At 35.8% G+C, this 26,405-nt stretch overlaps 2 protein-coding genes and 1 long non-coding RNA gene across 4 annotated transcripts; 1 reads left to right on the forward strand and 2 right to left on the reverse strand.

Moving 5' to 3' along the window:
• Positions 1-13: 13 nt before the first annotated feature.
• LOC122139836 lies at positions 14-1,400 on the reverse strand. The gene is made up of 3 exons (XR_006156599.1): positions 1,299-1,400; positions 517-628; positions 14-301 (listed from the first exon to the last, which is right to left on the reverse strand). It is a non-coding gene; the product is annotated as an uncharacterized LOC122139836 (long non-coding RNA).
• A 166-nt stretch (positions 1,401-1,566) lies between these two features.
• vwde (von Willebrand factor D and EGF domains) lies at positions 1,567-3,911 on the forward strand. Its single transcript, XM_042739826.1, has 5 exons — positions 1,567-1,795; positions 1,899-1,994; positions 2,130-2,234; positions 3,120-3,215; positions 3,367-3,911. Exons 1-5 carry the CDS (start codon positions 1,567-1,569, stop codon positions 3,477-3,479), a joined length of 639 nt encoding a protein of 212 aa, XP_042595760.1. The 3' UTR covers positions 3,480-3,911.
• Positions 3,912-3,939: 28 nt separating this feature from the next.
• Positions 3,940-24,631, reverse strand: vwdel (von Willebrand factor D and EGF domains-like). Of its 2 annotated transcripts, none has more exons than XM_042739824.1 (32): positions 24,275-24,631; positions 18,424-18,614; positions 18,088-18,319; positions 17,828-17,893; positions 16,565-16,797; positions 16,397-16,486; positions 16,188-16,317; positions 15,597-15,811; positions 14,943-15,016; positions 14,526-14,802; positions 14,187-14,383; positions 12,443-13,311; positions 11,394-11,530; positions 11,155-11,301; positions 10,959-11,063; positions 10,353-10,467; positions 9,696-9,946; positions 8,802-9,021; positions 8,525-8,662; positions 7,510-7,602; positions 7,270-7,413; positions 6,789-7,160; positions 6,307-6,402; positions 6,101-6,196; positions 5,902-5,997; positions 5,725-5,820; positions 5,224-5,319; positions 5,029-5,124; positions 4,806-4,901; positions 4,580-4,675; positions 4,310-4,404; positions 3,940-4,185 (listed from the first exon to the last, which is right to left on the reverse strand). In XM_042739824.1, the coding sequence occupies exons 1-32, from the start codon at positions 24,351-24,353 to the stop codon at positions 4,177-4,179; spliced, it is 5,247 nt and encodes a 1,748-aa protein (XP_042595758.1). In that variant the 5' UTR covers positions 24,354-24,631; the 3' UTR covers positions 3,940-4,176. The 2 variants fall into 2 exon arrangements, with proteins under 2 accessions (XP_042595758.1, XP_042595757.1); XM_042739823.1 differs by having other exon boundaries at positions 3,941-4,185; positions 4,310-4,407; positions 24,275-24,630.
• Positions 24,632-26,405: the final 1,774 nt, after the last annotated feature.

Genomic DNA, 26,405 nt, shown 5'->3' on the forward strand with positions numbered 1-26,405 from the left:
CAATATTGGGCTTTGCATCTCCCTATGGCGGTCCACCAAAGTCTGAAGCAGTTTATGTCTGTGGTCCTTTTCCATCTAATGCGGGTAAATATTGTATCTTTAAAGTTTAGAAGTATCCTTGTAATAAGCTGAAATGTTCAGGCACAGATGGTACCTGTATGCGTTTGCGTTCTCGTATGTGCACTGTTTACATTTTCTTCTGAAGGAAAAACGATCTGCACATCTGTTGATGCCATTAAAGTTCCTCGCTTCCTCTCATGTTCCAGAACAGCAGCTCCTCTGGTTCCACTTTAATGGGCCTCTGAAACAAAGAGCATGTGATGTTTCTACATGCCTTGATTTACCATGAACGAGCCACCAATTTCAGACAGATAGAGTTACAATATGCCCGGTCCCTTACAGAGCAGTCTGTAAGTTTGACATTTATCATATGGAGTCAATCTTGCCAACAAAGCATTTAACAATGATGTCTAAAAACAACAAATAACCAGGGATTCAATTTTAGTTCATACATACATGTAGCTGAGAGAGTGAATAGGTTTGCTGTGGTCTGAAAACTTGGAGCTGGAAATTCAGTGAGGAGGAGGGAAATTCTCAGGACATCTGCACAATCCATTTCCTCCATTTCCTCGGATCAGCAAAGTGAATAAAATATATGAGAGGAGAATTCTTTTAAACAACATTAACATAGACATAAACAAAATGCAGCTGGACTTCATAAAATCTGTAGATAGCCACTAATTGCTAGAAATTATGCTATACAGCGATTTTAATGTTCTGTTTACTTCTTTTCGCTGTTATTGTTCTCTTTTCTACAGTGACTTAATTGCTTATTTTATATAAACACTATTTTTTTTTGAAAGAAGTTAATTTTATTCAACAAGTAATAAATTGATCAAAAGTGACAAAGTGTCTTACAAAAGATTTTGATTTAAAATAAAACATGAATAAAAAAAATTTCAAAATATACTAAAAAAAATTACAAATATTCCACAACATTAATAAACAAAATTACAAAATATAAAAAAAATTAATAAAATATTACTGTACTTTTGATTAAATAAATGCAGTCTTGCTAAGCATAAGAGACGTCTTTCAAAGATATTAAAAAAATCACTCTAAACATTTGAACGGCAATGTAATAGATAAATATTTAGATATAGCTACTGATATGTGGCATATGAAAACAAATGCTGAAAATTTTAATTTTATCCTTAAGAAAAACATGTGAACTATTTCAGTTGAAGAATTTGATTACACCATCTTTCTTTAAAATAATGTAATCGGTGTCAGAATACCTTTTGGGACCACTTGTTGATGAAGTTTCTGACGTTTCTCACAAAAGACAGCCATAAACCACAGACAACCACACACATTTGTCTAAACACACACTCTGAGCTTGTCTGTCTCTCAATCCTGTCTCACACATTCCTCACTTAGTACTTTTCCAGCTGTGGCTCCCTGCAGTACGCTGTCTGTCCAGTAGATGATCACAGTGCAGTATGCTGTCCAAACATACATTCAGCAGCACTCTCAGTCCTTCTGGATCCTTGTAAGAGTGTGGATATGAAAATGGCAGTGCTTTGCTGTACGTCCATGCAGCTCTTGCTGGTAGCACTGGCTGCTCTGGCTGGGATCTGTCTGGGAGGGTCCGACGGGCCCCGTGGAGTGGCTCTTCCTTTTGTCTTTGACCCCAAAGCGACGTGCGACCCACCTTGCAAACATGCCGGGATTTGCATCCGAAACAACAGCTGCTTCTGCTCAAGAGGATATGAGGGAGAAACCTGCCAGTATGGTGAGGTTTCAAGATACTTGAGTTTAATGTGTTTGTGTGTGTCAAACTTGTGTTTTTTATATTCAGTTGGCCAAAACTCACATGATTTGCATGTTGATTTCAGCAAACTGTTATCCAAAGTGTAAAAACGGTGGAGAGTGCCTTCGCCCTGGAAAATGCAGATGCCCTTCAGGATTTGGAGGAAAATACTGTCACAAAGGTAACTGTAAATTCATTTGCGTTTTGTTTTTAATAGTTGTTGACAAGTTGAACACTAAAATAAATTAATAAACAAGGTCACAAATAAGTTACACAGCTTTTAACTCATGTGGATGTGTGTGTTTGTGTTTGTCAGTGGTTTGTGATGGTGGCTGTTGGAACGGTGGTGAGTGTATTGCTGTGAATGGAGAAGCAAAATGCATCTGTCCCTCCAGCTGGACTGGCTCCAGATGCCAAGATGGTATGTTGATCCCATATTGTGTTATTTACATTTCACAAATCCATAATGTCAGCTGTTGCACTGAGACAATCTCCACAATATGACAGTTTAAGAATAAGTGATATCAAAGCATTTTTATGATATATAACTTTAATAATTGCAACTAAAACTTGGCAAATGTTCATAATAAACAGAATTATCATATATTTTATTCTGACATTATTGGTCAGTCAGTGTTTCTGTTAAATAGACTTAAGAGCTCCAAAAATCACTAATATAGCAAATTGTATATACAGTTATTGAACATTAGGTTACTTTTTGTCCCTCACGTCTTGTTGCATTCCCCTAATAATTAAATCTGTGACATGTGAGTGCTAGTCAATGGGCTTTTGCGTTAGTATTGCCGAGGCAAGTGTTATTTTCTTTTATTGAAAAAAGTTAAAAAAAAATAAAATATGAATATTTGGTGGAAAACAGTAACTTAATAAACTTATGCTACAATTAAAAATGCTGCATTGGCAAGTAACTGATATAAAATAAGTTTAAGCTGAAATTGCTAAAACATTAAACAAAACTAAAAATAAATGAAAGTGTATTAGAAATATTAAATAAAAAAGGCAATTCAAAATATTATTAAATACAATAAAAGTATGTAAATGCTAAAATTACACTGCAAACAGATATTTTTCCACTTGTGTAATCTAATATAGTCTATATGATGCAGTGATATTAAAGAATTATACAGCCAGTTAATTTAAAGAATTTATTTTATATATACAATATACTTAAAAAACAATATGAATGTGTTTTAGAGTTATTTTTCATGAATTAATCATCATTTACATGTAGACAGATGTAAGTGTGGTATCCAGGTCACATGTTGATCATTTGTCTCTGTTTCCGTAGCGATCTGTCCACAGGGATGCAGGAACGGGGGCAGCTGTGTGGCTCCTGGAATCTGCAGCTGTCCAGAAGGATGGCTAGGTGGAGCCTGCCACACAGGTGCGTGACCACACAGAATTATGAACAAGACTATTCAGATGCTCTAAAATTACATTTTTGTTGTGCAGTTACTATTAAGACTTTATTTAAATGGTACACACTTGAGTTTACTCGATTTTAAAAATGAAAGCATTTATCTCTTTGTCTGCAGCTGTGTGTAAAAAGCCGTGTGTGAATGGGGGGAAGTGTGTGTCTCCTAACACCTGTCGCTGTCGAGCTCCGTTCTCAGGCCCGCAGTGTGAAGAGAGGAAGAAGCTCTACTGATGTCAGAACAGTCTGACTTCTGACCTCCACAGTCCCTTAAATTGGTGCTAAAGTTACGTGTTTGTTTGTTGAACCCTAACTGAAGATGTGAGGAGTGTGATGTGTTTTTTACATTAACTTTGTACATTACATTATGACTATTATGCAGTGTGTTTACGATAACTGTTGAATTTTCTTTAGCATACAGTACAACTAATTAAATAAAGTTCAAATTAAAATTCTTGATTTTTCAGAAGCAGAAATGTGATTGTGACCCTTTTTAGTTTTTGACCACTTCTTTTTATTGGGAAATGAGATTGAGATCCATTTTTATAACTTCAAATGTACTGAAGTTTTGATTTTATTTCTTCGAAAGCAATTTATAATATAACAGGAACATATTTTATTAATATTATAAAATGTGCACACTGTAGTATACCACTCACACACACACACACAAAAAAAACACTGAATCAAATAAAAAATTAAAAGAATCATTGCCAAGAGATTTAGACAAATACCTACATTCACATACAGAATAACACTCTTGAAATACTATAGTGATCTAATACAAGGTCTAATAAAAGTCTGTTATTTTCTAATAGAAGTCCAATAAAAGTATCCTTCCCTTTTAGGGCACTAATGCTTACATACAAACTCACACACAGCATTCATTTTTTTACAGGGTGATAGACTTGTCTTCAATTTCAGATCTTCATCACCTAGTCTGTAAATAAAAAAATGTTTACAATCAGTTCATCTTTATGACCATAAATGTATGTACAAAGATCATTTTAAAGATGAAATGAATAATGTCAATGCCTTTTTTTTTGAGAGAGAGAAATGCTTACTTTAGTACCACAGGAAGGTCCAGTGTAACCCTGACGGCAGTGACAGAAATTTGGAAACACACATCTCCCTCCATTGAGGCACGTTTGTTTACAGACTGCTGTTAGGAAAATAAAGTAAAATAAACATTGATATTAAATTTATATTTAAACTAATATTCAAATTTTCTTCAAGCCAAAGATCAAACTATACTTTAACAGTAAGAATATGATCGATGTGACCTCAATACACTGACAAGACGTGAGAAATCATTAGGTTTGATCAGGACTTACGAGTTTGGCACTGCAGACCCTCCCATCCAGCTGGACAGTGACATGTGTTCGGCCCCACACACTCTCCACCATTCTTACATTTTTGTAAACATGCCGCTGAATATACACATACAGAAAACACTTCAGGTTATGTTGCAAAGATGGGTTTTACTATTTTTATTGTATTTTAAATCAAATAAATGCAGCATTGATGAGCATAAAAGGTTTCTTTTAATTTTGCTCTTACGGATGTTGCAGATCTCTCCTCTCCACCCAGATGGACAGGAACAGGTGTTTGGCCCGACACACTTTCCGTTGTTCATGCACATGGGGTCACACACACCTAAAAGCATTGCATAAACATGTCCGAACAGATTATATGATAGAAAGCATGCTGGATGTAGAAACAAATCGCAACAACAGAAAAGAAACAAATTGGATTCTTTGAGTTGAGCTGCAGTGACACTCACTTTTCTGGCATCTCTTCCCAGTGTATCCTTCAGGACAGGAGCACACGTTGTTTCTCATGCACTGGCCTCTGTTTTTACATGGTGGACTACACAGAGCTACAAAAAATGACACACAAATAAATAATAATCACATAATTAAGGCCATTAATTAATTGTACAGGAGCATTATTTACATGAAATAAAAATAGGTTGTACCTATCTGACACTGTGAACCATAGAAGCCACTAGGACAAGCACAGATGTTTGGTTTGATACAAGTCCCTCCGTTTAAGCACAAAGGCTTACAGTCGGCTAAGAATGAAAACAACCAAGGAATTTATTCTAATCACGTTTAGTAAATGGATAGTCTAAACAAAAATTAAAATAATTATGTCTTCATTTACTCATGCTTATGATGTTCCAAACCTGTATGACTTCCTTTCTTCAGTGGAGCATAAAAAAATATATTTTGAAGAATGTTTGGTAACCATATAGTTTCAGTTCCCATTGACTTCCATTGCATTGTGTGGTTACCAACATTCTTCAAAATATTTTCCCTTATGTTATACCGAAGAAAGAAAGTCATACAGGTTTGGAACATCATAAGGGTGAGTAAATCGTGTAGACTATGACTTTAATAAACATGATTTAAAATGAAGACAAGTTTAATTTTTTTGGGTGAATTTTTCAATAAAGTTTAAGGACGAAAAAGCGCACCTGAGTTACACGTTGGTCCGTACCAGCCGGGCTTACACTTACAGACATCAGGCGACACACACTCGCCACCATTTTCACAATGTCTGTTACACACCACTAAGAAAAGACAAAGGCAATGGCACACAATCATTATGAACAAAATTCTTTGTATTTAGAAATTTGGAAGTGTCTGCTCACTAGTTTCACATCTTGGTCCCACGTAGCCGTAAGGGCAAGTGCAGTAGTTTCTGGACAAACAGCGGCCACCGTGTTGACAAGGCGGATCACAGCTGGCTGAGAGACAAGATGTGTGCATTTATATAATATCCACTGAAACCCTCAAAACATACATATTTTGTAAAGCTGTAAAGAAAATCCTAATGCAGAGAGAGTTTACCTTCCTCACAGGTGGGGCCGTTGTACCCTGCAGCACATTCACACACATTGGGCTTCACACACTTTCCTTTGTTCTTGCAGTCTGGTCGGCACACAGCTGATGGAAGAAGACATAACCGGTGTGAGTTTGAAAGGATTCATAATAACAAGTCATAATTAAAATGAGTAATCAAATCTTTGAATGTCTGCCAAGTTAAATGAACTGACCGATGTGGCAGTTGTATCCAGTGTAACCCTCTTTACAGGTACAAGTGTTGGGCTGAGAGCACTCCATATTCTGACCACAAGGGTAACGGCACACAGCTACACACACACAGGCAATTTAAATCGTTAAAAAAAACTTTGTAATTTTATAAAGGTATTATATTAATAATTTTTTTTAAAAGGTCAAGCTCAAAATTTTTTTTTTATTTTTATTGCCTTTTAAAAAAAATTACAAACAAATATATTATATAATATAATATAATAATTTATATATATATCATTTATATATATATATATATATATATATATATATAGATATATATATATATATATATATATATATATATATATATATATATATATATATATATATTTGTTTGTATTTTTTTTTCATATGACCCAGGCATTTTTTTTTATATTTTCATGTGCATCAACTATAATAATGAACAATGTTTTTTTTTTATGCATCATATAAGACAGCTCACGTTTGCAGGTAATTCCATTTCCTTTGTAGCCGTGTGGACAGTTTCCACATCTGAAGGAGCCAGAGGAAGCAGCTTCACAAGGTACTCCAGAGAAACACGGGGAGTCCGCACAGGTTCTGTTATCCTCAGCGTCTTCAGGGTTCAGTTCTTCTTCATTCAGCTGCTCTCTACTTGAACTTGCTTTTGCATTCGTGTTGATCTGGTCTAGGGTGTGTGTGGTGGTCTTCCTATCAACAGATGAGGTCCACTTGTTCCTAGGAGGAGATCGTTCAGCTCCAATAGGACGTTCAGCTGACTTCCTAGTGGATGAGGGTGTGGCCAGAGAGGAAGTGACATCAGAGAACTTGTCACCCTTCCTGGATTGTGTCTGCCCTGTGGGACATTATGGGTTAGAAGGTCGAGCCTGAAGACTATGTATCCTGGATTCTCTGTAAGAATGTTACTCATAATGATAACATTCGTATAAAGAGAATCAACTGACTGTTTGCGGTCCTCGACGAGCATGTTTGTCCATTGCCGCTGAGCCCAGGAGGACACGGACCACATATGTAACCAGCAGATGTGTATGTGCTCTCAAAGCACTGGACTCCAGGATAACATGGCCGACTGGCACATGGGCTCTGCCCTTCAGGGGGTACAGTATGTACATATTTACAATCATCACATACTAGCAAGTACTACTTGCATACTAATTATTAATTATTAAAGTTATTATTCCCACCTGAAAGAAGCTTGGGTTTGAAGGAGCTGAGGTTAACCTCACTTTCTGAAGTAATTCCAAGACTGTCTTCATCAATTTCAACCACTGTCTTTTCTATATTAAAAAATAATAAAAAAATGTCAATAATTATAAGTCTTATTGATATGAAAAGTCATAACTATGACATAAAAGGTTAATTTTTGACATATCATTTTGACTTTTTATGTTATAATTATCACTTTTGAGCTCATAATTTCTACTTTTTAGTCAAAGCTGTTTTGTCATAATTAACTAATGTCATAATTATTACTGTATTTGTCGTTGTTTCAACTTAATATCATGAGTTTAATATCTATTTCAAATTTTTATGTCAAAATTGTTTTTTTTTTTTCAATTTCAACTATTGTCACAATTTCTACTTCTTGTCAATCTTGACTTTTTGTCTTATTTGTTTTAATGTAAATTTTGACTTGCTGTTTTAATTATAATTACCGGTATGACTTACTATCTCATAATTGCATCTTTTTGTGTCATAATTATGGTTTACCAAAGCATGATTTTTTTTCTTATGTGGCACAAATAGACTCCCACAGTATCAATCCTTCTGAATATTACTAGACAGTCCCAAGATCACTATACAAGTCACAACATTATTTATTGTACACAATATTAAAACAAGTGTAAATTACTAGTCTTGGGGCAATATAAGGTTATCATTACTTTCCATGATTTACAAAGTGGAGAACACTTGAGAAAAACCCACAAATAGATTCTACTCTATTCTATATATATAGCACACCTGTACATATAAATTGGTCTATTTATTTGTATACATTTTATTATCTGTGTGTTATTGTTGTTGTCTCTATGTACTGGAGCTTCTTCTGTCACCAAAAAACACACATTCCTTGTGTGTATGAACATACTTGGCAATAAAGCTCTTTCTGATTCTGATTGTGAATCTTCTCTGCCTCTTAAGGAACTTTTTCAATGGACTATTTGACCATAGAGCTAAAAGTATAAGATATAAACGTACGGCTACAGGTCTTTCCATCTCCAATGAGGTGGTCAGGACAGGGTCCACATAAGAATGAGCCCATCGTGTTACTGCAAGAAACACCTGGGTAACATGGAGCTGATAAACATTCATCAATGTCCTCATCGCAGATTACACCTGTAAAACACGCCAGCGGGAAACTCTCAGATGTGTACAAGTAACAACTGCACTGATATTATAATAGATCCACTTTTAAATAAGTAAATTGTTTTTACACTATTTTTCTAGGTGATCATATGGCTATAAGTGAACTGACCTGTAAGGCCCTCTGGACAGTGACAGGTAAAGGAGTTCAGTCCATCCACACATGCTCCAGAGAAGCATGGGTTTGACCTGCAGTCATCCACATCAACTTCACACCTGTCCCCCTCCAGACCAGCAGGACAAACACACAGGTATTCACCAGTCCCCGGGGGGAAGTTAATGTTGGTCACACAGGAAGCTCCATTCTCACAGTCACATGGGTGAACTGACACCTGGGAAACATAATATGAAACCATATGCATTCTGTACCAAATATATATATACATATACTATTATTCAAAAGCTTGGGGTTGATACAATTTTTTAATGTTTCTGAATTTTTTGAAAGTCTATACTCACAGAGGCTGAATTCATTTATGTATTGTAGTTATGAAAAAAATCACAAACAGTAATATTAAGAAATTATTATTACAATCGAAAATAACTTTTATAATTTAAAACCAGTTGTGCTGCTTGATATTTTCGTGAAATATTATTAAATATTAAGTTCAAAAGAATACCATTTATTTGAAACAGAAAACTGCTTTACTTACTGTCAGGTTTGATCAATTTAATGCATCCTTGCTTAATAATTTTTTTATATATATATATATATATATATATATATATATATATATATATATATATATATATATATATTTGCCAAGTGGCTTACATATGTACCTATTAAATATATAATTATTCCGATTATTTATTGGCAATATACATATTATGAATCTGTTATACTGATCTAAGGATTCAAAAATGTTTTTGCAAGCCATTTGGCACCCCCTTGTGGACACAAAACTGTATCTCCAGCAATCTATAGTATTCAGGATGATTTTTAGGACTTCAGGTGCATATTTGTGTAGAAGCAACATTTTACCAGATGGCCTCTAGGTCTCACCTTCACCGCTGCAAGTGTCTCTGCATTACAGTCATCAGTTACAGCCAGTTCAAAGGTCACCGGTTTGGTGGTCAGAGCTTTCCAGATGAGCAGGCCAGCTGGAGAGAGAACGACATTTCTAGGTCCTGACTTGAGTGTGAAGAGAACCGCAGAGCCCTCCGGATCAGTGGCTGAGAACTGATAGACGAAATCCTCTCCATAGAATGTCTTCAGACTGGACTGATCAGTGTGAAACACAGGTGGCTCGTTTTCTACGATCAAACACAGAACATCAGAACAAGGACTATGGCATGACTTTAACCAGACTTTATTTACATTGGAAAATACATATATACTGTATATTATAAACAAACTATATTTTCATCATTTATAGAGCTTTTAAGTTTGTGATGTATAACTGTTGCAGAAAACTGAAAATAACATATTAAACTTTAAAACTGTTTGAACAGCTTAAAAAAATCAAACAGGACCAATTACTATGCAAGCATATGTGTCCATGGAAAAAAAATGACACATGACTCAACAAGGAAGCCTTTTTTAATTATAGAATATGAAAGTTCTCCAGCTTTAGGAAAAACAACCCCTGAAAATACATCATTGCTCTAAAACTACAATATAGATTTTATGAGCATTCATTTGAAATAAGACTGAACATACTCTCAGCAACGGACCAGCTGTGCGTGGAAAGACGCGGTCTGCATGTCAGACACGGGCTGCTCGGGCTGTGATCCCCCTCTCCATAACACAGGCCATCAATATTACATGTTCTGTTCTGAGGAGATATTTAGGGAAAACTATTAAACTTGAAAACTATGCAGACAAAACAATGTGCAACAAATATCATTATCATTAGATTTTTTGTGGTTGCTTAACACATAAATGATGAACAGTGCATGTGAACACTTAAAAAACGTGCACTGAATTTGTCCCTGTATCATTAAAATGTGAAGAAACACCATTTAACCAAATTACAAACAGATCATGGTGAAGACTTTTTTTCTTTTTTTTTTCTTCTGAGAAATGTAGTTTAATGGTTTCAAAAATGTAGCTACAGGCGAAACAAAGCAGATACAGTCTTTCTACAGTGTCTTGTTCTGGACATCTGAATCTCTAATATGAACTTTATTAATTAGATATTTTTTAACTTTGTGGTGATTTGTGATTGATGGGACTGGGACCTGACAATATAATCAGAAGTTTTGTATTAAGAGAGTGCTGCATCCAAAACCAAAACAGAATTGAATGAGAATGGATAGCACAGACCTTTAGTGAGCAGATAACCGAGGTGCTGACCGTACAAATCTGACATGTGCCATCAAAAAGAGTCAGTATCTTTGCGTTGCTGAAGCTGTGTCCATCATTAGACACCTAGAAAACGAATAAACAGGTCATTTTCAACCAGTTTGTAAGTTATACTGAATACACTTTAGTTTAACATAGTAGTTCAGAGTTTAATCACTTTGATTTGCCAGCGTAAGACTGGTTGGTGAGCAGTGGTGAAGGATTGTGGGTCATCCACAGGGAGTTGGCACTCTAATGAGGAAGAACTCTGGAAGGAGGCGGGCACCAATCGAGCATCATCCAAAGACCATTCACCGTCTACTATCTATGCAAACAGAACAAAATATATTCAAGCTAATAATATTTATATTTATGTCAAATTCGATGCTTGAGTTTAATGCTTGGGCAGTTTGTTACCTTTTCCTTCACCACTTCACACTTGAGCTTGTAGGACTTTTTAAAGCCTTGACCAAGAACCTTAACAGAGGAACAGACGCCATAACGAACATCACACAGTCCTCCATTCTCCAATTCTGTGATCTCTGGAGTCTCATCTGCATCAGGAAAACAGATTAACTACAAAACAGGCTAAAAACAAATGAAATGCAGGTCAAAATAGCATCAACTTGCATTTCCCCATACTCATATGCAAAATTAATTTGTAAAATCCCATTCAAGGCCATGCAGAACTAACCATTTTTATTATATTAATTTATTTAATTTTTATTTCATATTTGTTTTCCTCTTGAGATTAGTTTTACTTGTTAGATTGAGGAACTGATGCATAAAATATCCATTAACTTTTTTTTTTTAAATCATGATTTCATGATTTTTAGGTGCTGTAACTGGTCTTAACTTTTTCATTTGTGAGTCTTTTTGACTTCTAGTTCACTAGTTCACTTTAAATATCTTGTGGTGCAGGGTTTTTATTGTTAACTAAAACTGCAACTAAAACTATTAAAAAGAATTTTCGTTTTTTGAAATAAAGGTAAAGTAAAATTAAAAAAAAAAAAGCTTAAATATCTAAAAGTTAGAAATTCTGTCTTGGCAACTAACCAATATAAAATAAGTTAAAGTTGAGGTACTGAAAGTACTAAATTAATCACTAAAGTATTACTAAAATTAAAGCTAAATGAAAAATAAAAAAAAAATAAAAAAAAGACAAGCACATAACAAATTTTAATAAAATAAATAAAAAAAAATAATTTAATAAATAATTTAATAAATAAATAAAAAGTAAAACCAATTCAAAATAATAATAAATTATAAAGAACTATAAACACTAAAATACAAAATTTTACAATTTTATAAGTACAAATATTCCATGCCGCCTCTCAATTAATATGAGCTCATATGCATATGCAAGCTGCATGCATCATAATTATATATGAAAAATGTTGTTTAAATAAATTTTATATGGAGTATAACTTCAATTATATCAACTACGCATATACAGACAGACTCACCAGACACCTGGCTACAATCATAAGAGCCAAATCCAGGGAAGCACGAGCAGCCCCACTCTGTGCACTGTCCGTTCCCGCTACACAAGCTCGGGCACCTAAGGGAGGCCAGAATGTCCTGGTTTTCCCTCCTCCTGCCAACATCCTCTAACACCCTCCTCTCACACTCATTCTCCAGGAGGGGCACGGTGGCTGCTATCCAGGTCTGATCATCCTTTAGTTGTTGGTCTAATACACACATTTCCAATGCCTGCTCCAAAATCTCACCCAGGAGATGCCCACAACCCAACCCCACCGTGGAGTTCCTCAGGGTTCCCTCGCAGAGCTGCCGAGCTTTGGATTCGGTCAGGCCTGACTCAGTAGGCCAGGATGGTACCAGTGGTTCAGGTGAATTCGATGAAGAATGGTCCTCTGGGAAATTATATGTGGACTCCTCAAGGTCTGGTTGTTTTGGAGATGATCTGGAGCTTCGGCTTGGGACACGTCTCTGAGTTTGGGATCTCTGTGGGTTTACAACACGTCTTTGACTCTGGGATCTTTGGGGATTTATAACGCGTCTCTGAATTTGGGATCTTTGAGTGTTTGTTCTGCTTTGCTGTGCTGGACGGTAGTGCGTCGGTCTGCGGGGAGGGATAGACGTCTCTCTATGAAGTTGCGCAGACTTCATGTACTCAGCTGTTACGTCTAGTGTAGGGATGATGGAGGGAGATTGGATGTGGGTAGAGGAAGAACACTTGGAGGAATCAGTGGACTGAGGAGATGCACTGCTGGATGATTGGTGTTTCTCTTGTTGACACTGGCAGTACTCAGGAAGACTGGAGTTGCTTTCATAGATGGGGATCTTGTCAAACAAGCTGCTACTGGGTGTCAACCTAGTATTTAGGAATCACAATAAATCAACACCATACTGGTTAATGGATTTTTTATTATATTTTTATTTATTAATATATATTGGATATATACTAGGGTAAAATGTATAGGGCCAGTAAGATTTTTTAAAATAAATTAACAGTTATTATTCAGCAAGGATGCATCAAATTGATGAAAAGTGAAAGTTAAGACATTCATAATGTTACAAAGGATAGAAATAAAAAATACTAAGAAAATAAGCAACAAAAATGTTTTTAAGATAGAAATTAATAATAAGAAATGTTTCTTGAGTACCAAATTAGCATATTAGATGGATTTCTCAAGGATCATGTGACTATAAAGCTGAATATTCAGCTTTGTCATCATATGAATAAATTATATTTTGAAATATATGAAAAATAGAAAGCAGTTATGTTGAAAGTTAATAATATTTCCCAATATTACAATTGTTACTGTAAGTCTAATCAAATAAATGCAGCCTTGCTGAGCATAAAATACTTTAAAATAAAAAATAAAATAAAAAACACTGGCAATTTAATAGCATTGTTAAATACAAATATATTAAGAATTATAATTTTATGAGGGCTAAATTTACTTGTAGCTTTTAAAATTATTAAAAAATTATTATTTTTAAAATATTGGCTTTATTTAAAAAATGATTACAACAAATAAAATAGGTTTTCGGCTTATTGGCTGTTTACTGGGTGTCGGCCAATTATCATTATAAACTATAATTTTGATATTGGTGCATCCCTAAAAAGAATCTAAGGCAAGCATCACTAAAACTATAGCTCATACTTACAGTTATGAATTTAAATTAACCCCATGTACTAAATATTAATCATCTATTGAACTAATTAAGTATGGCAAGTCTCACCTCCATGCATTGATAAAAGAAGTGCTGTCCTCCACAGACTGTCCTCCCTCTTTGTGGTAGTCATTCATTGGCTTTCCATCAAAAGTTCCACACAGGCCTTCAGTGTGGCCTTGATCAGAGCCTGGGGCCCTTACAGTCAGACTCATTCCCCAGGCGGCCACATCCGCGCGCACAAATGCTCCAGACAAGAATGTAATCTGAACAAAAAAAATGTTTATATTCATTATTTATACTTAGTAATGCAACTCTACTATCTTGAACATGTTCTAGTTATCATATTTTCTCAGACTTTACAAGATAATCACAAATGGATTCTAATATACAACCAGTATCACTCACAGTGACTTTGCGGCCTTGGTAGGACTCAGTGACATGGATTCCACTCTTTAGCAGGTCTCCGTTCTTCACAGAGAAGCGTGGCTTTGTCTCTCCTACCAATCCGTTACACATGTCATACCTGACAACATAACCAGCATCCCTGGCCGCAAAGCCACAGACACACGAGGTGGGATGGGCAGTCATGCCGGCACATTCCCACTGTCTCACATGCACCTCAAACGGCCGAGCAGTGCTCCTGTACAGCACAAAGGTGCCTATCTGATAATTATCATACCTCCTGTGAACAAACAAACAATATTATATGTAATTCTCACTGAATTTGCATTGAAAAGTGTCCACTGGTAATTCCACAGCAAAACATGGGTTTAATATATCAACTTTTATTATTTGACTACATTTTGATTGTAGAGCTATTACCTGCCATCAAATGTGATGATGTGGGGGTCCGTAAAAGTGTAACAGTGAGCAGACGGAACATCCTTTACTAGAATCTGAGAGGAAGAACAGAAGAACGTCTTCTATATATATATATGTGTGTGTGTGTGTGTGTGTGTGTGTGTGTGTGTGTGTGTGTGTGTGTGTGTGTGTGTGTGTGTATAATAATATTCATTTTTTGTTTTAGATTTTTTATACATAATAACATTATTTTTTTTATTTTCTGCACTCATTTTTATTTTGGTTAAAGATTTTACATTTGTTGTTAGTTTTCTGTAAATATGTCTATCATTTTGATTTATTTGTTTTAGTTTATTTAGTTTTAATACTTCAAGTTAAACTAAACAAAAATGAGAAATATCTTGAAAATATTTTTTAAATTGTATTTCAGTTAACATTTATTGCAAGTAACAAAATTGTTTTTTTTAAAGTGAAGTGACGTGACATACAGCCAAGTATGGTGACCCATACTCAGAATTCGTGCTCTGCATTTAACCCATCCAAAGTGCACACACACAGCAGTGAACACACACACACCGTGAACACACACCCGGAGCAGTGGGCAGCCATTTATGTATATTCGTATATACAGTACCATATGCTTAACTATTGCATATATAATCTAAGTTGGCCCACCTGCACACTTTGAGGCGTGTAGCCGTTCCACAGGAAGTTGGTGCTGATTATGGGTTTGATGTGTATTTCTGTGCTTCTGTCTCCATCATTCCATATATCAGTAACTGCACTGTAGTGCACAGATGCCTGACTGCAGACTCCATTATGACATGGGGTTTGAGACAGCTCCACTTCACAGGAGGACAGGACTAAATCAACGCCAAGGCCCTTCTCATCTGCCAGTGGAGACAAATCTTTAACATATTAGTATGTAAAAAAATAATATTTACTGAGGGACATTTCTGACACATTTTTTAAAGAATTAATATTTAGAACAAAATATTACAAGTTTGATTTAAAATATGAATTTCACAAAACCTATGTCCCACAATCCAAAGATATTTTTCTCATTATTGTATTGAAGAAGACAAAAACATACTGAAATTGTTTTTAATTCAAATGAGAACATATTAAAAATAATTAAAACAAATACTATTGTGAAAAATAAATATTGTAATATTTGCACATACAGTAATGAGAAAAGGATTCTGATGGTCTAAAAATAAGGCAAAATATAATTTATTTTCTTTATATTATTATTTTTGACTCCACCTTGATTACTAGAGGTAAGATGCAAAGGCAAAGCGCATCTCTCTGAGGAACATGGTAAAGGTACTGTGCTCTCCACTGTCAGTTCATACTCTCTCCCATCTTCTGAAATAGAGACAGCTTGTGGTTTCATCTGGAAAGCATACATACAAATATAAGTCTAATAGAAATCACATATTTTATGCAACAAATCCTCAAGAAAAGAGACATACTTGGATCCCTGCGTAAAACTCTTCACTCTCCACAGGAAGGCTTTGCATATCGGGAGACTCCAGAAAAAAACTAGTACAACTGCAATGGATCTGAGAAACAAAATATATAGGTTAAGGTTAATAAATATGAATTTGAATAAATGTGAATACTGAGTACAAAGTGGGTACCCTGTCTCCCAGTCGCAGGTTAATTCCATCCAGCTCAATGAAAGCAAAGGTCTCTATTGTAGTGTCTTTCCTGAGCTCTTCTCTGGTGCCCTCGGGCGAGAGTCGCCACCATGTCACCACATATCCCAGAGAACTGTTCCCACTACTGTCAGCAAACGTACACTTCAGGAACACACTGCTGCCGGAGAGCTCAGCAACTATCAGAGGTATCGCAGAAGAGGGGGGCTGTAGTTCTGAGGGAGAATTGACAAATACTTCAAAAATCAAATACAAGTAATATATACTTCAAACAATATACTTTCAATATCTTAAATACATTTGTATTTATATATTTAGAGCTAACATTAAAGCCATTCTGTGTAAAAAAGAGGATGGTAACTAATTTTGGTTACCTCTAAAACTGCCTTAGTTGAGACATATCTGTAACTGTTAACTTCAGACTATGCTAACTTTTACAAATCAAAAGAGTTTTCTTTTTTTTAGAGACTCTGCTGTATGTCTGTAGCTGTTTATAAAAAAATCTAAATACTTTTTGGGCTATATGAAACAAAGAAGTGTAGACATCCACTAGAGTAAATTTGGAAAACTTTAAAGCCATTCTGTGTGAAATAGGAGGTAAACGATTTCAGCAGCCTCTAAGACTGCCTTGTCAGATTTGGTGACCCTGCTGTATGTCTGTACTGTAGCTGTTCACATCAGCCCAAAATGCTAAATGGCATTCTATCTGTAATAGAAAATGTTTGGTGCCACTAAAGCTTTAAAACAACAAACGAGTGACCCAAGACCTAGATTTCAGGCCAAACTCTTAATCATCAATGAAAACTTCAGTTCCATTTTTCTGAAGCCTGATGAAGGAGGCACAGCTAAAGTAAGTGTTTTGAAGGGTTCCACTAAAGAAAAGTGGGTGAGAGACTCTACTGGGGTGCCTAAAATCAGGAGAGGGATTAGTTGTGACACTCCAAGTGGAAACACAAAAACAACATCAAAAATACATTAACTTCTGCTAGAGTCATTAGCAGGAGAAGACGGGGGCAGAAACATTCCAAATGACTGCCAACTCTAAATTGTTTTGATCCATGCGTGAAAAGAGAACTCTAACCTTTCAGATATCTTAGGTTCAGTTACATGTATTTCAACATGTATTGATACAGCAAACTCTGGAAAATCATTTTCTGAGTCATTCCACATTAATGTGTTAGATTAGTTTGTTTAGATTACATATTTTTGAAGATGCATATTGCTAGACAGATCTGGACTGATTACCACTGCAAGTTCCATCTCTATTTCTTTGCCTCCCGTCACAGCTGGTTTGATTGGATTCGGACATCTCTGTGAATATAACAAAAGTTCATGAAGTATCTTTCTGAACCCTATTGCTTTTTAAACACTACCAAACTTTCAAAAAATATGATTTCTGGATGATATTTCACAGCCTTTAGGATGCATGATACAGAACCAAAGGATAATTATACTAACAAAGTCAATCTCACAATTTCAGACACTTGTGAGGTTCACTGACTTGCCTTCAGCGCAATATCCCATGCATCCTTGAGTTGGTTGGAGCAAGTACACATAAAAGTCCCCACAGTTGCGGACGGTTACAGGAAGGCGAAAAAGACAGCAGTCTTTACTAGCGCTTCCGAGGAATTGCCAGGTAGCACAGGCTGTCATCTGCTTCACCTCTAGAGGGCGAGGGAGAGTCTCTCCTTCGGCCAGGGACAGCCACACAGGGGCTTGTGTTCCACACTGATTCACCTGTATGGGTAACCGTCATATAGAAACATGGGTCATTAAATTGTAACATAAAGAAGACATTGTTCAGCAGGCTGGACCGCTTACACAGATGCACTGTACTGTACCTCCACACATTTGGTGGGCATACGGGCCGGCTTATCAAAGATCTGGAACTGATACCATCCGGGAGAGAGTGAATGATCACAAACGAGCTCCTGCAGGGCAGAGTGGAGCAGCTGCTGGGAGCTGAACCTGGTGCTTCGGTACGGGCTCTGAAGAACAGTATAACCCCCAAGACTGCATTCAGGGATTTCCACTACAAAAATACCCACAATCACACACTTAGTGTTGCTCAAAAACACACAAAATAAAAAATGCCAGTACAAGAGCACTGAGACAATACAATTAAATGAATAAGAAAAATCTGATCTTCATTGAAAACTTATTTAGACAACAACTCAAAAGTTTTAAAAGACATCTCTTATGCTTATGAAGGTAAAATAAGTTTTGCACACTTTTTGTCACAAAAATTAAACAAAATTACATGAATGTCATTAAAATAAAAACATCAAACCAAATGGCATCTGCAAATTAAAGACTCCTTTCTCAGAACTAGTGTCAGTTTCAAAGCAAACATCTCAGGTCACTTGAAAATGAATGACAGAAACATCTCCTTAGCAGGAACCAACAATGAATTTGAGAGTAATTCAAGCTCTCCCTTACCAAAAAGAAGTTTATTCAAGTGTACTATTAGTATAATTCTTTCAAACTAAAAAACAGGAAAGTATACTTTCAGTCTACTTTTTATGTACTTTTCGGAAATGTGCTCTATGTACTTCTCAGAAATATACTTAAAATGACATTTAAGTATACATGACTTATACTGTAGCCTACTTAGAAAAAGTCTAAATATATTTGAGCTATACTTGTACGGAGCCCCTTAAGGTTCATTGTGGTGGAAAAAAATCAGAGTGAGTGAAAAAATGTGGGGTGGGAGGAAAAAATATATTTTTAATTTTTTTGCGTTCTCTCGCAAAACTTTTGCGTTCCCTCGAGAAACTTTGCGTTCCCTCGCAAAACTTTTGCGTTCTCTCGCAAAACTTTTGCGTTCTCTCGCAAAACTTTTGCGTTCTCTCGCAAAGATATTTGCGTTCCCTCGCAAAACTTTTGCGTTCTCTCGCAAAATTATTTGCGTTCTCTCGCAAAACTTTTGCGTTCCCTCGCAAAACGTTTGCGTTCTCTCGCAAAATCCAGCTGAGTTCGGACAAACACTTCCTGTTTACTTTACAGCTTGTAGTGGTTTATACAGCTCCATAAGTTCACAATGGAGCGGTTCATAGAGTTTTGTTTTGAACTTGGAGAAATAGTCAGTGCATGCTTATTACGGCACGGTTTTGGACTAAAACGCTTAATGTAAAACACCGTGTGAGAGCCGTGGGAACGGAGCGAGGCCGGTGGAGCACCTGCGCCATTCACCGGTAACGAGTCCCGCGAAGGAGAACTGAAGGAGGGACTGATGACAGTGTTGGACGATAGAGGACCAGGCTCAGACTTTATTTTGTGTTTTGGTTCTGTTTGTGTGCGACAGTCGTCCACGAGTAGGGGCTGTCGCGGTCTTTTAGGTATATTTTATTATTAAAGTTTTGTTTGAATGTTCGCCGGTTCCCGACTCATTCTTCCCGTGACTATAACGTTTGTTACACACTGGATGACTAAATTCAGTACACGGATTACACACCATATTATTAAAGTAGACAGACAAGCAGAATAGCCCAGAATATGAACGTAACCTGGTAAACTGCACTTTAAGCGTAGGCTATCCCTCGTAGAAAGAAAGAGTTTTATTTTTAAACTTGGACTCAAGTTCAAATAGGCTACAGTCAGCTTTGCCTATAGTTTAAGACATGGTTTTGGGACATTCTAAAAAACACTTAATGTGGATGTAGCTACTATAACAGTGGCATTGGAGGCCCAATTCGGTAAGGCCTAATAAATACTATTAATGCTAATAAACATTGTAATATTAATAACCTTAATAGCTATCAGTAAAGCAAATAGCCATAATACAACGTTTCTCCCACATTTAAAACCGCCAGGATATAGAAAGGATCCTTAAGGGAAGCTGGACAAAGACAGTAGGCTATATAGGCTAAAACCAAAATATGGTAAACAGTTTATTAATCAAATATAGCCTATTATGCACAGGAAAGCAGACAAGCCCAGAATAGCTAGAAACAGCCCAAAACCTAATGTAAAGCGAAACTGGGCTCACGTACAGCTCTCTTTCATCACAAAATCCAAATGTTTCCATATTCGCATAATAATCATAATGAACAAAAATGTGCCGCACTGGAGTGGGCCGGGGCTCATTTGGAAACTATTATTTTGTTGTAAAAATACAATATAGACAATATTGTGTTTAAAATGTAGGCTTCTTTTAAAATTTAAAATGTACACTTAATATTTCCTTTTTTGTTGAAACTTTTAGGCCTATATAAAATCAATTTCACATATGCAATATTCTGGATATTCAGGGAAAATTGCATTCTCGTATAGGTTCCAGAGCGAAATGAGAACGTAACAGTGTTCGCTTTATAACATTTCTAATAATATTTTATATTATTGAATCTTCAAACTGAATTCAAAAATCGCATTATGCCCTACTGTAGCCTAAGTGACGGAGTATTTTTTTGTTTCAGCGATTTGATCGCGCTAGCGCCTCATGCGCATATATTCATTGCAAGTGCGGCCTGTTCATTATTAAAATAAAGAATCACCAATACAGATATAACGTTACACAATCAATTTAAATAATCTGTATTATGTCTGTGCCGTATCGTGAGCCCCGGCCCACTCCAGTGCGGCACATTTTGTTCATTATGGTTTTTTTCTTCAAATACATTGCGAATATGGAAACATTTGGATTTGTGATGAAAGAGAGCTGTACGTGAGCCCAGTTTCGCTTTACATTAGGTTTTGGCTTGTTTCTAGCTATTCTGGGCTTGTCTGCTTTCCTGTGCATAATAGGCTATATTTTATTAATAAACTGTTTACCATATTTTGGTTTTAGCCTATATAGCCTACTGTCTTTGTCCAGCTTCCCTTAAGGATCCTTTCTATATCCTGACGGTTTTAAATGTGGGAGAAACGTTGTATTATGGCTATTTGCTTTACTGATAGCTATTAAGGTTATTAATATTACAATGTTTATTAGCATTAATAGTATTTATTAGGCCTTACCGAATTGGGCCTCCAATGCCACTGTTATAGTAGCTACATCCACATTAAGTGTTTTAGAATGTCCCAAAACCATGTCTTAAACTATAGGCAAAGCTGACTGTAGCCTATTTGAACTTGAGTCCAAGTTTAAAAATAAAACTCTTTCTTTCTACGAGGGATAGCCTACGCTTAAAGTGCAGTTTACCAGGTTACGTTCATATTCTGGGCTATTCTGCTTGTCTGTCTACTTTAATAATATGGTGTGTAATCCGTGTACTGAATTAAGTCATCCAGTGTGTAACAAACGTTATAGTCACGGGAAGAATGAGGCGGGAACCGGCGAACATTCAAACAAAACTTTAATAATAAAATATACCTAAAAGACCGCGACAGCCCCTACTCGTGGACGACTGTCGCACACAAACAGAACCAAAACACAAAATAAAGTCCGAGCCTGGTCCTCTATCGTCCAACACTGTCATCAGTCCCTCCTTCAGTTCTCCTTCGCGGGACTCGTTACCGGTGAATGGCGCAGGTGCTCCACCGGCCTCGCTCCGTTCCCACGGCTCTCACACAGTGTTTTACATTAAGCGTTTTAGTATGTCCAAAACCGTGCCGTAATAAGCATGCACTGACTATTTCTCCAAGTTCAAAACAAAACTCTATGAACCGCTCCATTGTGAACTTCTGGAGCTGTATAAACCACTACAAGCTGTAAAGTAAACAGGAAGTGTTTGTCCGAACTCAGCTGGTTTTGCGAAAGAACGCAAACGTTTTGCGAGGGAACGCAAAAGTTTTGCGAGAGAACGCAAATAATTCTGCGAGAGAACGCAAATGTTTTGCGAGGGAACGCAAATAATTTTTTCGAGAGAACGCAAAAGTTTTGCGAGGGAACGCAAATATCTTTGCGATAGAACGCAAAAGTTTTGCGAGAGAACGCAAAAGTTTTTGCGAGGGAACGCAAAGTTTCTCGAGGGAACGCAAAAGTTTTGCGAGAGAACGCAAAAAAAATTAAAAATATATTTTTTCCTCCCACCCCAAATTTTTTCACTCACTCTGATTTTTTTCCACCACAATGAACCTTAAGGGGCTCCGTAATACTTGTGCTCCAAGAATCCATGTTTCATTCTTATACGGTAGGGGGCATCTACTGTACAAAATTTCTAAAACACAAGTGAAGAAGAAACTGAAACAACAGATGCTTCCACATGTAATCATGTAAAACACAATCAGACATAAAACAGCATCAAAACTGTGTAACGTTATGGAATAAAATGTCGACCCGTGATGGGGTAATGACTGTCAAGCTTTGCCTTGTTGATCGACTCCATCTACGTTTTGATTATCATTCTGAATCCAATTCAGTGTTTTTTTTTATCTTTTTTTTTTTCAAAATGTTGTTTATTTATTTCTTTATTTATTAAACTTACCTACATTCATGTGTTTATAAAAAAGAATGCATGGAGCTAGAATAAAATGTTTTTGTTTACAAGCAGATACCATGTTCTTTCTTTTGATGTTTTGTATGTTCATATAACAAAACATATACAAATTAATACCTAAATAGGGAAATAGTAGTATACTTAAAGTATGATGTAAAGTTCACTTAAAACTTACAAGTATACTTGCAGTATAAAACCACTATAAGTATTTAATTAGTAAACTATCAGTATACCTATAAGTTCACTTTTAGTATAGTTGCAGTACAAATTAAAAACATAGATGTAAACTAACTGTGTACTCAAAGTTTACTACTTGTATACTTTAAGTTAACCTAAAAGTATAATTTATATACTATAGTAAACTTACAAGTATACTGCTAGTACACTGATATTTGTATACTACTTACTACATAAAGTATACTTAAAAATATATTTGAACTTTACTTAAGTATACATATTAAATTAAACTTGAAGTATACTTCTTTTTTGTAATGGCTTAATGGCTTTAGCCCAGTGATGGCTACCACTGCAGCCCAACTGAGATCATCACCAATCTGTTTTTGGCAATAGAATTAGAGGACACAGATGATAAGCCAGGATCAGCGGCAAAGACAACATGATGCTTGAACATCCAAAATGCATCTGGACTACACTGTGCTTGCTGAAAGAGCCAAGTATTTTTTCTCTCTCTCTAGCAATATTTACTGTACGACTTGGATGCATTGTGCTAACAGTGCTATCAGTCTACATGAGGAGCCAGAAAATCTCTGAACCCAATTATTAAGATATTGTTGTATCTGCCTAAACTAAAACTAAGCAGGAAACATCTAGTAAGATGCATCAGTGTGAATAAAACTGGGTAAACTGAAATAAAATAAAATTGGTTCACTGAAAACGCAAGTAACTGCTTTGCATGCATGACATGGCAGGTCATGTGATGTCAACAAGGCGAGGAGGAGACCCGCTCCATGCAAAATAAAACAGCTTTTTTTTTTCTTTAGAGACTGAAATGTCTTCAGTCTTCATCTCATGTGAATTTACTAATATTTCTCAAAATTACCATTGATTTATTTTTGAGTAAAACTTTTTTAATTAACAAAAAATGTACTGAGGGCACCTTTAAATGTGATCATACAAGGTAATTAATAAATATATATATTTTTTATATAATCACTTGATTTATTAAATAATAAATATAATTTTCTAATTCGAATAAATTACTCTCATTGCTCTCAGAAATAAGGCAACCAAAACTGTTTCTCAAAAATCTACGTAACCATAGCTTAGTCCAAGGCATGTTTATCGATCGACTTACCTTTCTGACAACTGACAGTTTTGTTTAAAATAACAAATATAACAGCGATGAAATACTCCACACAGATGTTTAGACGCATTTCTAAAGCTCTTTAGCAAACCAGAGCGTGTCCAAAGCGATAACACAATCCAGATTAATATCCCGAACGAGATGTCGCGAAATGAAAGCTGGTAAAAAGAATATTTGATATGTCTTCAGCGCTTTTGAGGCGAACAGCGAGTGTTTCATGGGCTCCTGTCCAGACCACACACACCTCCTCCCGCTGGAGCAACTGTCCCATTCTGCAGGCTTCGCTTAATATTTCACACATAGCCTACTCTACATAATTTAATCCTAACCTTTTCAGTTAAATCTACCAATAAAAAGTGTAGCCTACTGAAGTGTGTTGATATGACTATGATGAATGTGAATTTGTGAACAACGTCCCTAACTGTGGTGACTGTGGCATTTCCTCCACAACTACGAATAATTTTGGCACGAATAAAATTCTTTAAAAAGAAAAGTGTAGCTATAGGCTACTTGTTTATAAGTGAAGATTAGTCTTGTATAATGAAGAGTGCCATGCCTGAGATGAAATGAGACGTGATATTTAGCTATGATATTTATTTAGCCTACTACGTATATTTAAATAGGCTACGTTTTTTTTTTTTTTTTTTTTTTTTTTAGTTTACAATGAAAAACATACAACATATGAAATTAGATGTAGCAAGACAAGGGAGGCTGGAGCATTTAAGGCCTATAAAAATGTTCAAAACGTCATTTCCCCACAAAATAATATAACAGAAAATTTTAGATGTAGTGCAAATGTCTGTGACTTTTGTTTGTTGTTAGTAAAACATTTTTAAAAAGAGTTTTCTAAAAATCCACAGGTTTAAAAGTGCCCACTGATGAAGAAAAACCTGATAACAATTAATTTTATTGTCCCGTGATTTGCAGAATTAATCTTCCTTTCAGTCTGAATAGAGAAGCAGATGGTGATATTGTCTAGTCTATGTTTTTTTAAGAAAACATGGCTGTTTTTCTCTTCTGTGTACCTTTCATCTCTTATTAATAGCCTATGTGGTGTAAAGGCAAGAGAATATCCATCATCTACAGTAGCCTATTAAATATAGACCTCAAGTTTTAAGTTCATGCTATTATTATGGCAAGCTACCAAAATCCACAAGTTATGGCTCTGCTTATGTTTATCAACAGCTTTCTAATTAAACACTGACCTTACTGGCATTAACGAAAACTATTCTTCACTGACTGTCCATTGCTGGGCTGCTTATATCAACATAATGATAATCAGCCAAAGTTCTGCTCTGAGAAAGTTAAACACAATCTGTTGTGTGATGCCTGCGAGACTTTGTGAAGGAATCGCATAACCAGAGGCCATCTGTTAAACTGTTTTTATCAAGGGTGTGCCACTCCTTCTCAAAGAAGATGTGAATAACATTCACGGGATGAAGACTGAGCACTGGCATAGCACAATATGTTTCTCTACGAGAGGTGTTGACAGTCTGTATGAAGTAATTAAATTCTTCCTCCAAACTGGATATCTTTACTGAAGGATACTCATTAGGCAGAACGAAACGACAACATATTCCCAGTGTTTTACTTTGATATGGATAAAAGGGGTTAATGCAGTAAAACAGCTGTGACACCTAATGAGAAAAGCAGATGGTAAACAGTCATCAGTGGCAAGACTTTTCCATGATCTAAAGGTGTGATTAGCATTCAATATAACGCAAAGTCTAAATGCTGCAAATGTATAAAAAAGAACTAAAGTGTTGGGAACAGGAAAGTAAACGATTTAAAGGAATAGTTCACCCAAAAATGAGAATTCGTACTTACCTCAATGTTGTTTTAAACCTGTATGCTGTTATTTTCTTATTCTGGAATATAAAATGAATTTTTTTCCCCCCATATACTGACAGTGATCATGCTCTCAAGGTAATAATTTATACCATAAATTAAAGTACATTTAAAATGAAAGAAGATGGAAAGTCAACATAAAATAGCAATATCAGTGTTAGCTAACATGGTCTTCTGAGGCTTTTGTAAAATGAACATAAACCTTGAAGACTGCAGAGGACTCAATAGTACATCTAGTCACTTGAAATTATGATTAGTGCTTTTTTTTTTTTTT

The sequence above is a fragment of the Cyprinus carpio genome, chromosome B15 (assembly GCF_018340385.1).
Source record: "Cyprinus carpio isolate SPL01 chromosome B15, ASM1834038v1, whole genome shotgun sequence".
NCBI lineage: Eukaryota > Metazoa > Chordata > Actinopteri > Cypriniformes > Cyprinidae > Cyprinus > Cyprinus carpio.

Excerpts from the sequence above, each read along its gene's own strand:
- vwde (XM_042739826.1), top strand. The coding sequence starts at position 1,567 with ATGAAAATGGCAGTGCTTTGCTGTACGTCCATGCAGCTCTTGCTGGTA. Across the intron at positions 1,995-2,129 it reads AGGAAAATACTGTCACAAAG|TGGTTTGTGATGGTGGCTGT; the intron begins GTAACTGTAAAT and ends TGTGTTTGTCAG. Across the intron at positions 3,216-3,366 it reads AGGTGGAGCCTGCCACACAG|CTGTGTGTAAAAAGCCGTGT; the intron begins GTGCGTGACCAC and ends CTTTGTCTGCAG.
- vwdel (XM_042739823.1), bottom strand. The coding sequence starts at position 24,353 with ATGCGTCTAAACATCTGTGTGGAGTATTTCATCGCTGTTATATTTGTT. Across the intron at positions 15,017-15,596 it reads ACACGCCTCAAAGTGTGCAG|ATTCTAGTAAAGGATGTTCC; the intron begins GTGGGCCAACTT and ends TCTTCCTCTCAG. Across the intron at positions 8,663-8,801 it reads CTGTCCAGAGGGCCTTACAG|GTGTAATCTGCGATGAGGAC; the intron begins GTCAGTTCACTT and ends CGTGTTTTACAG.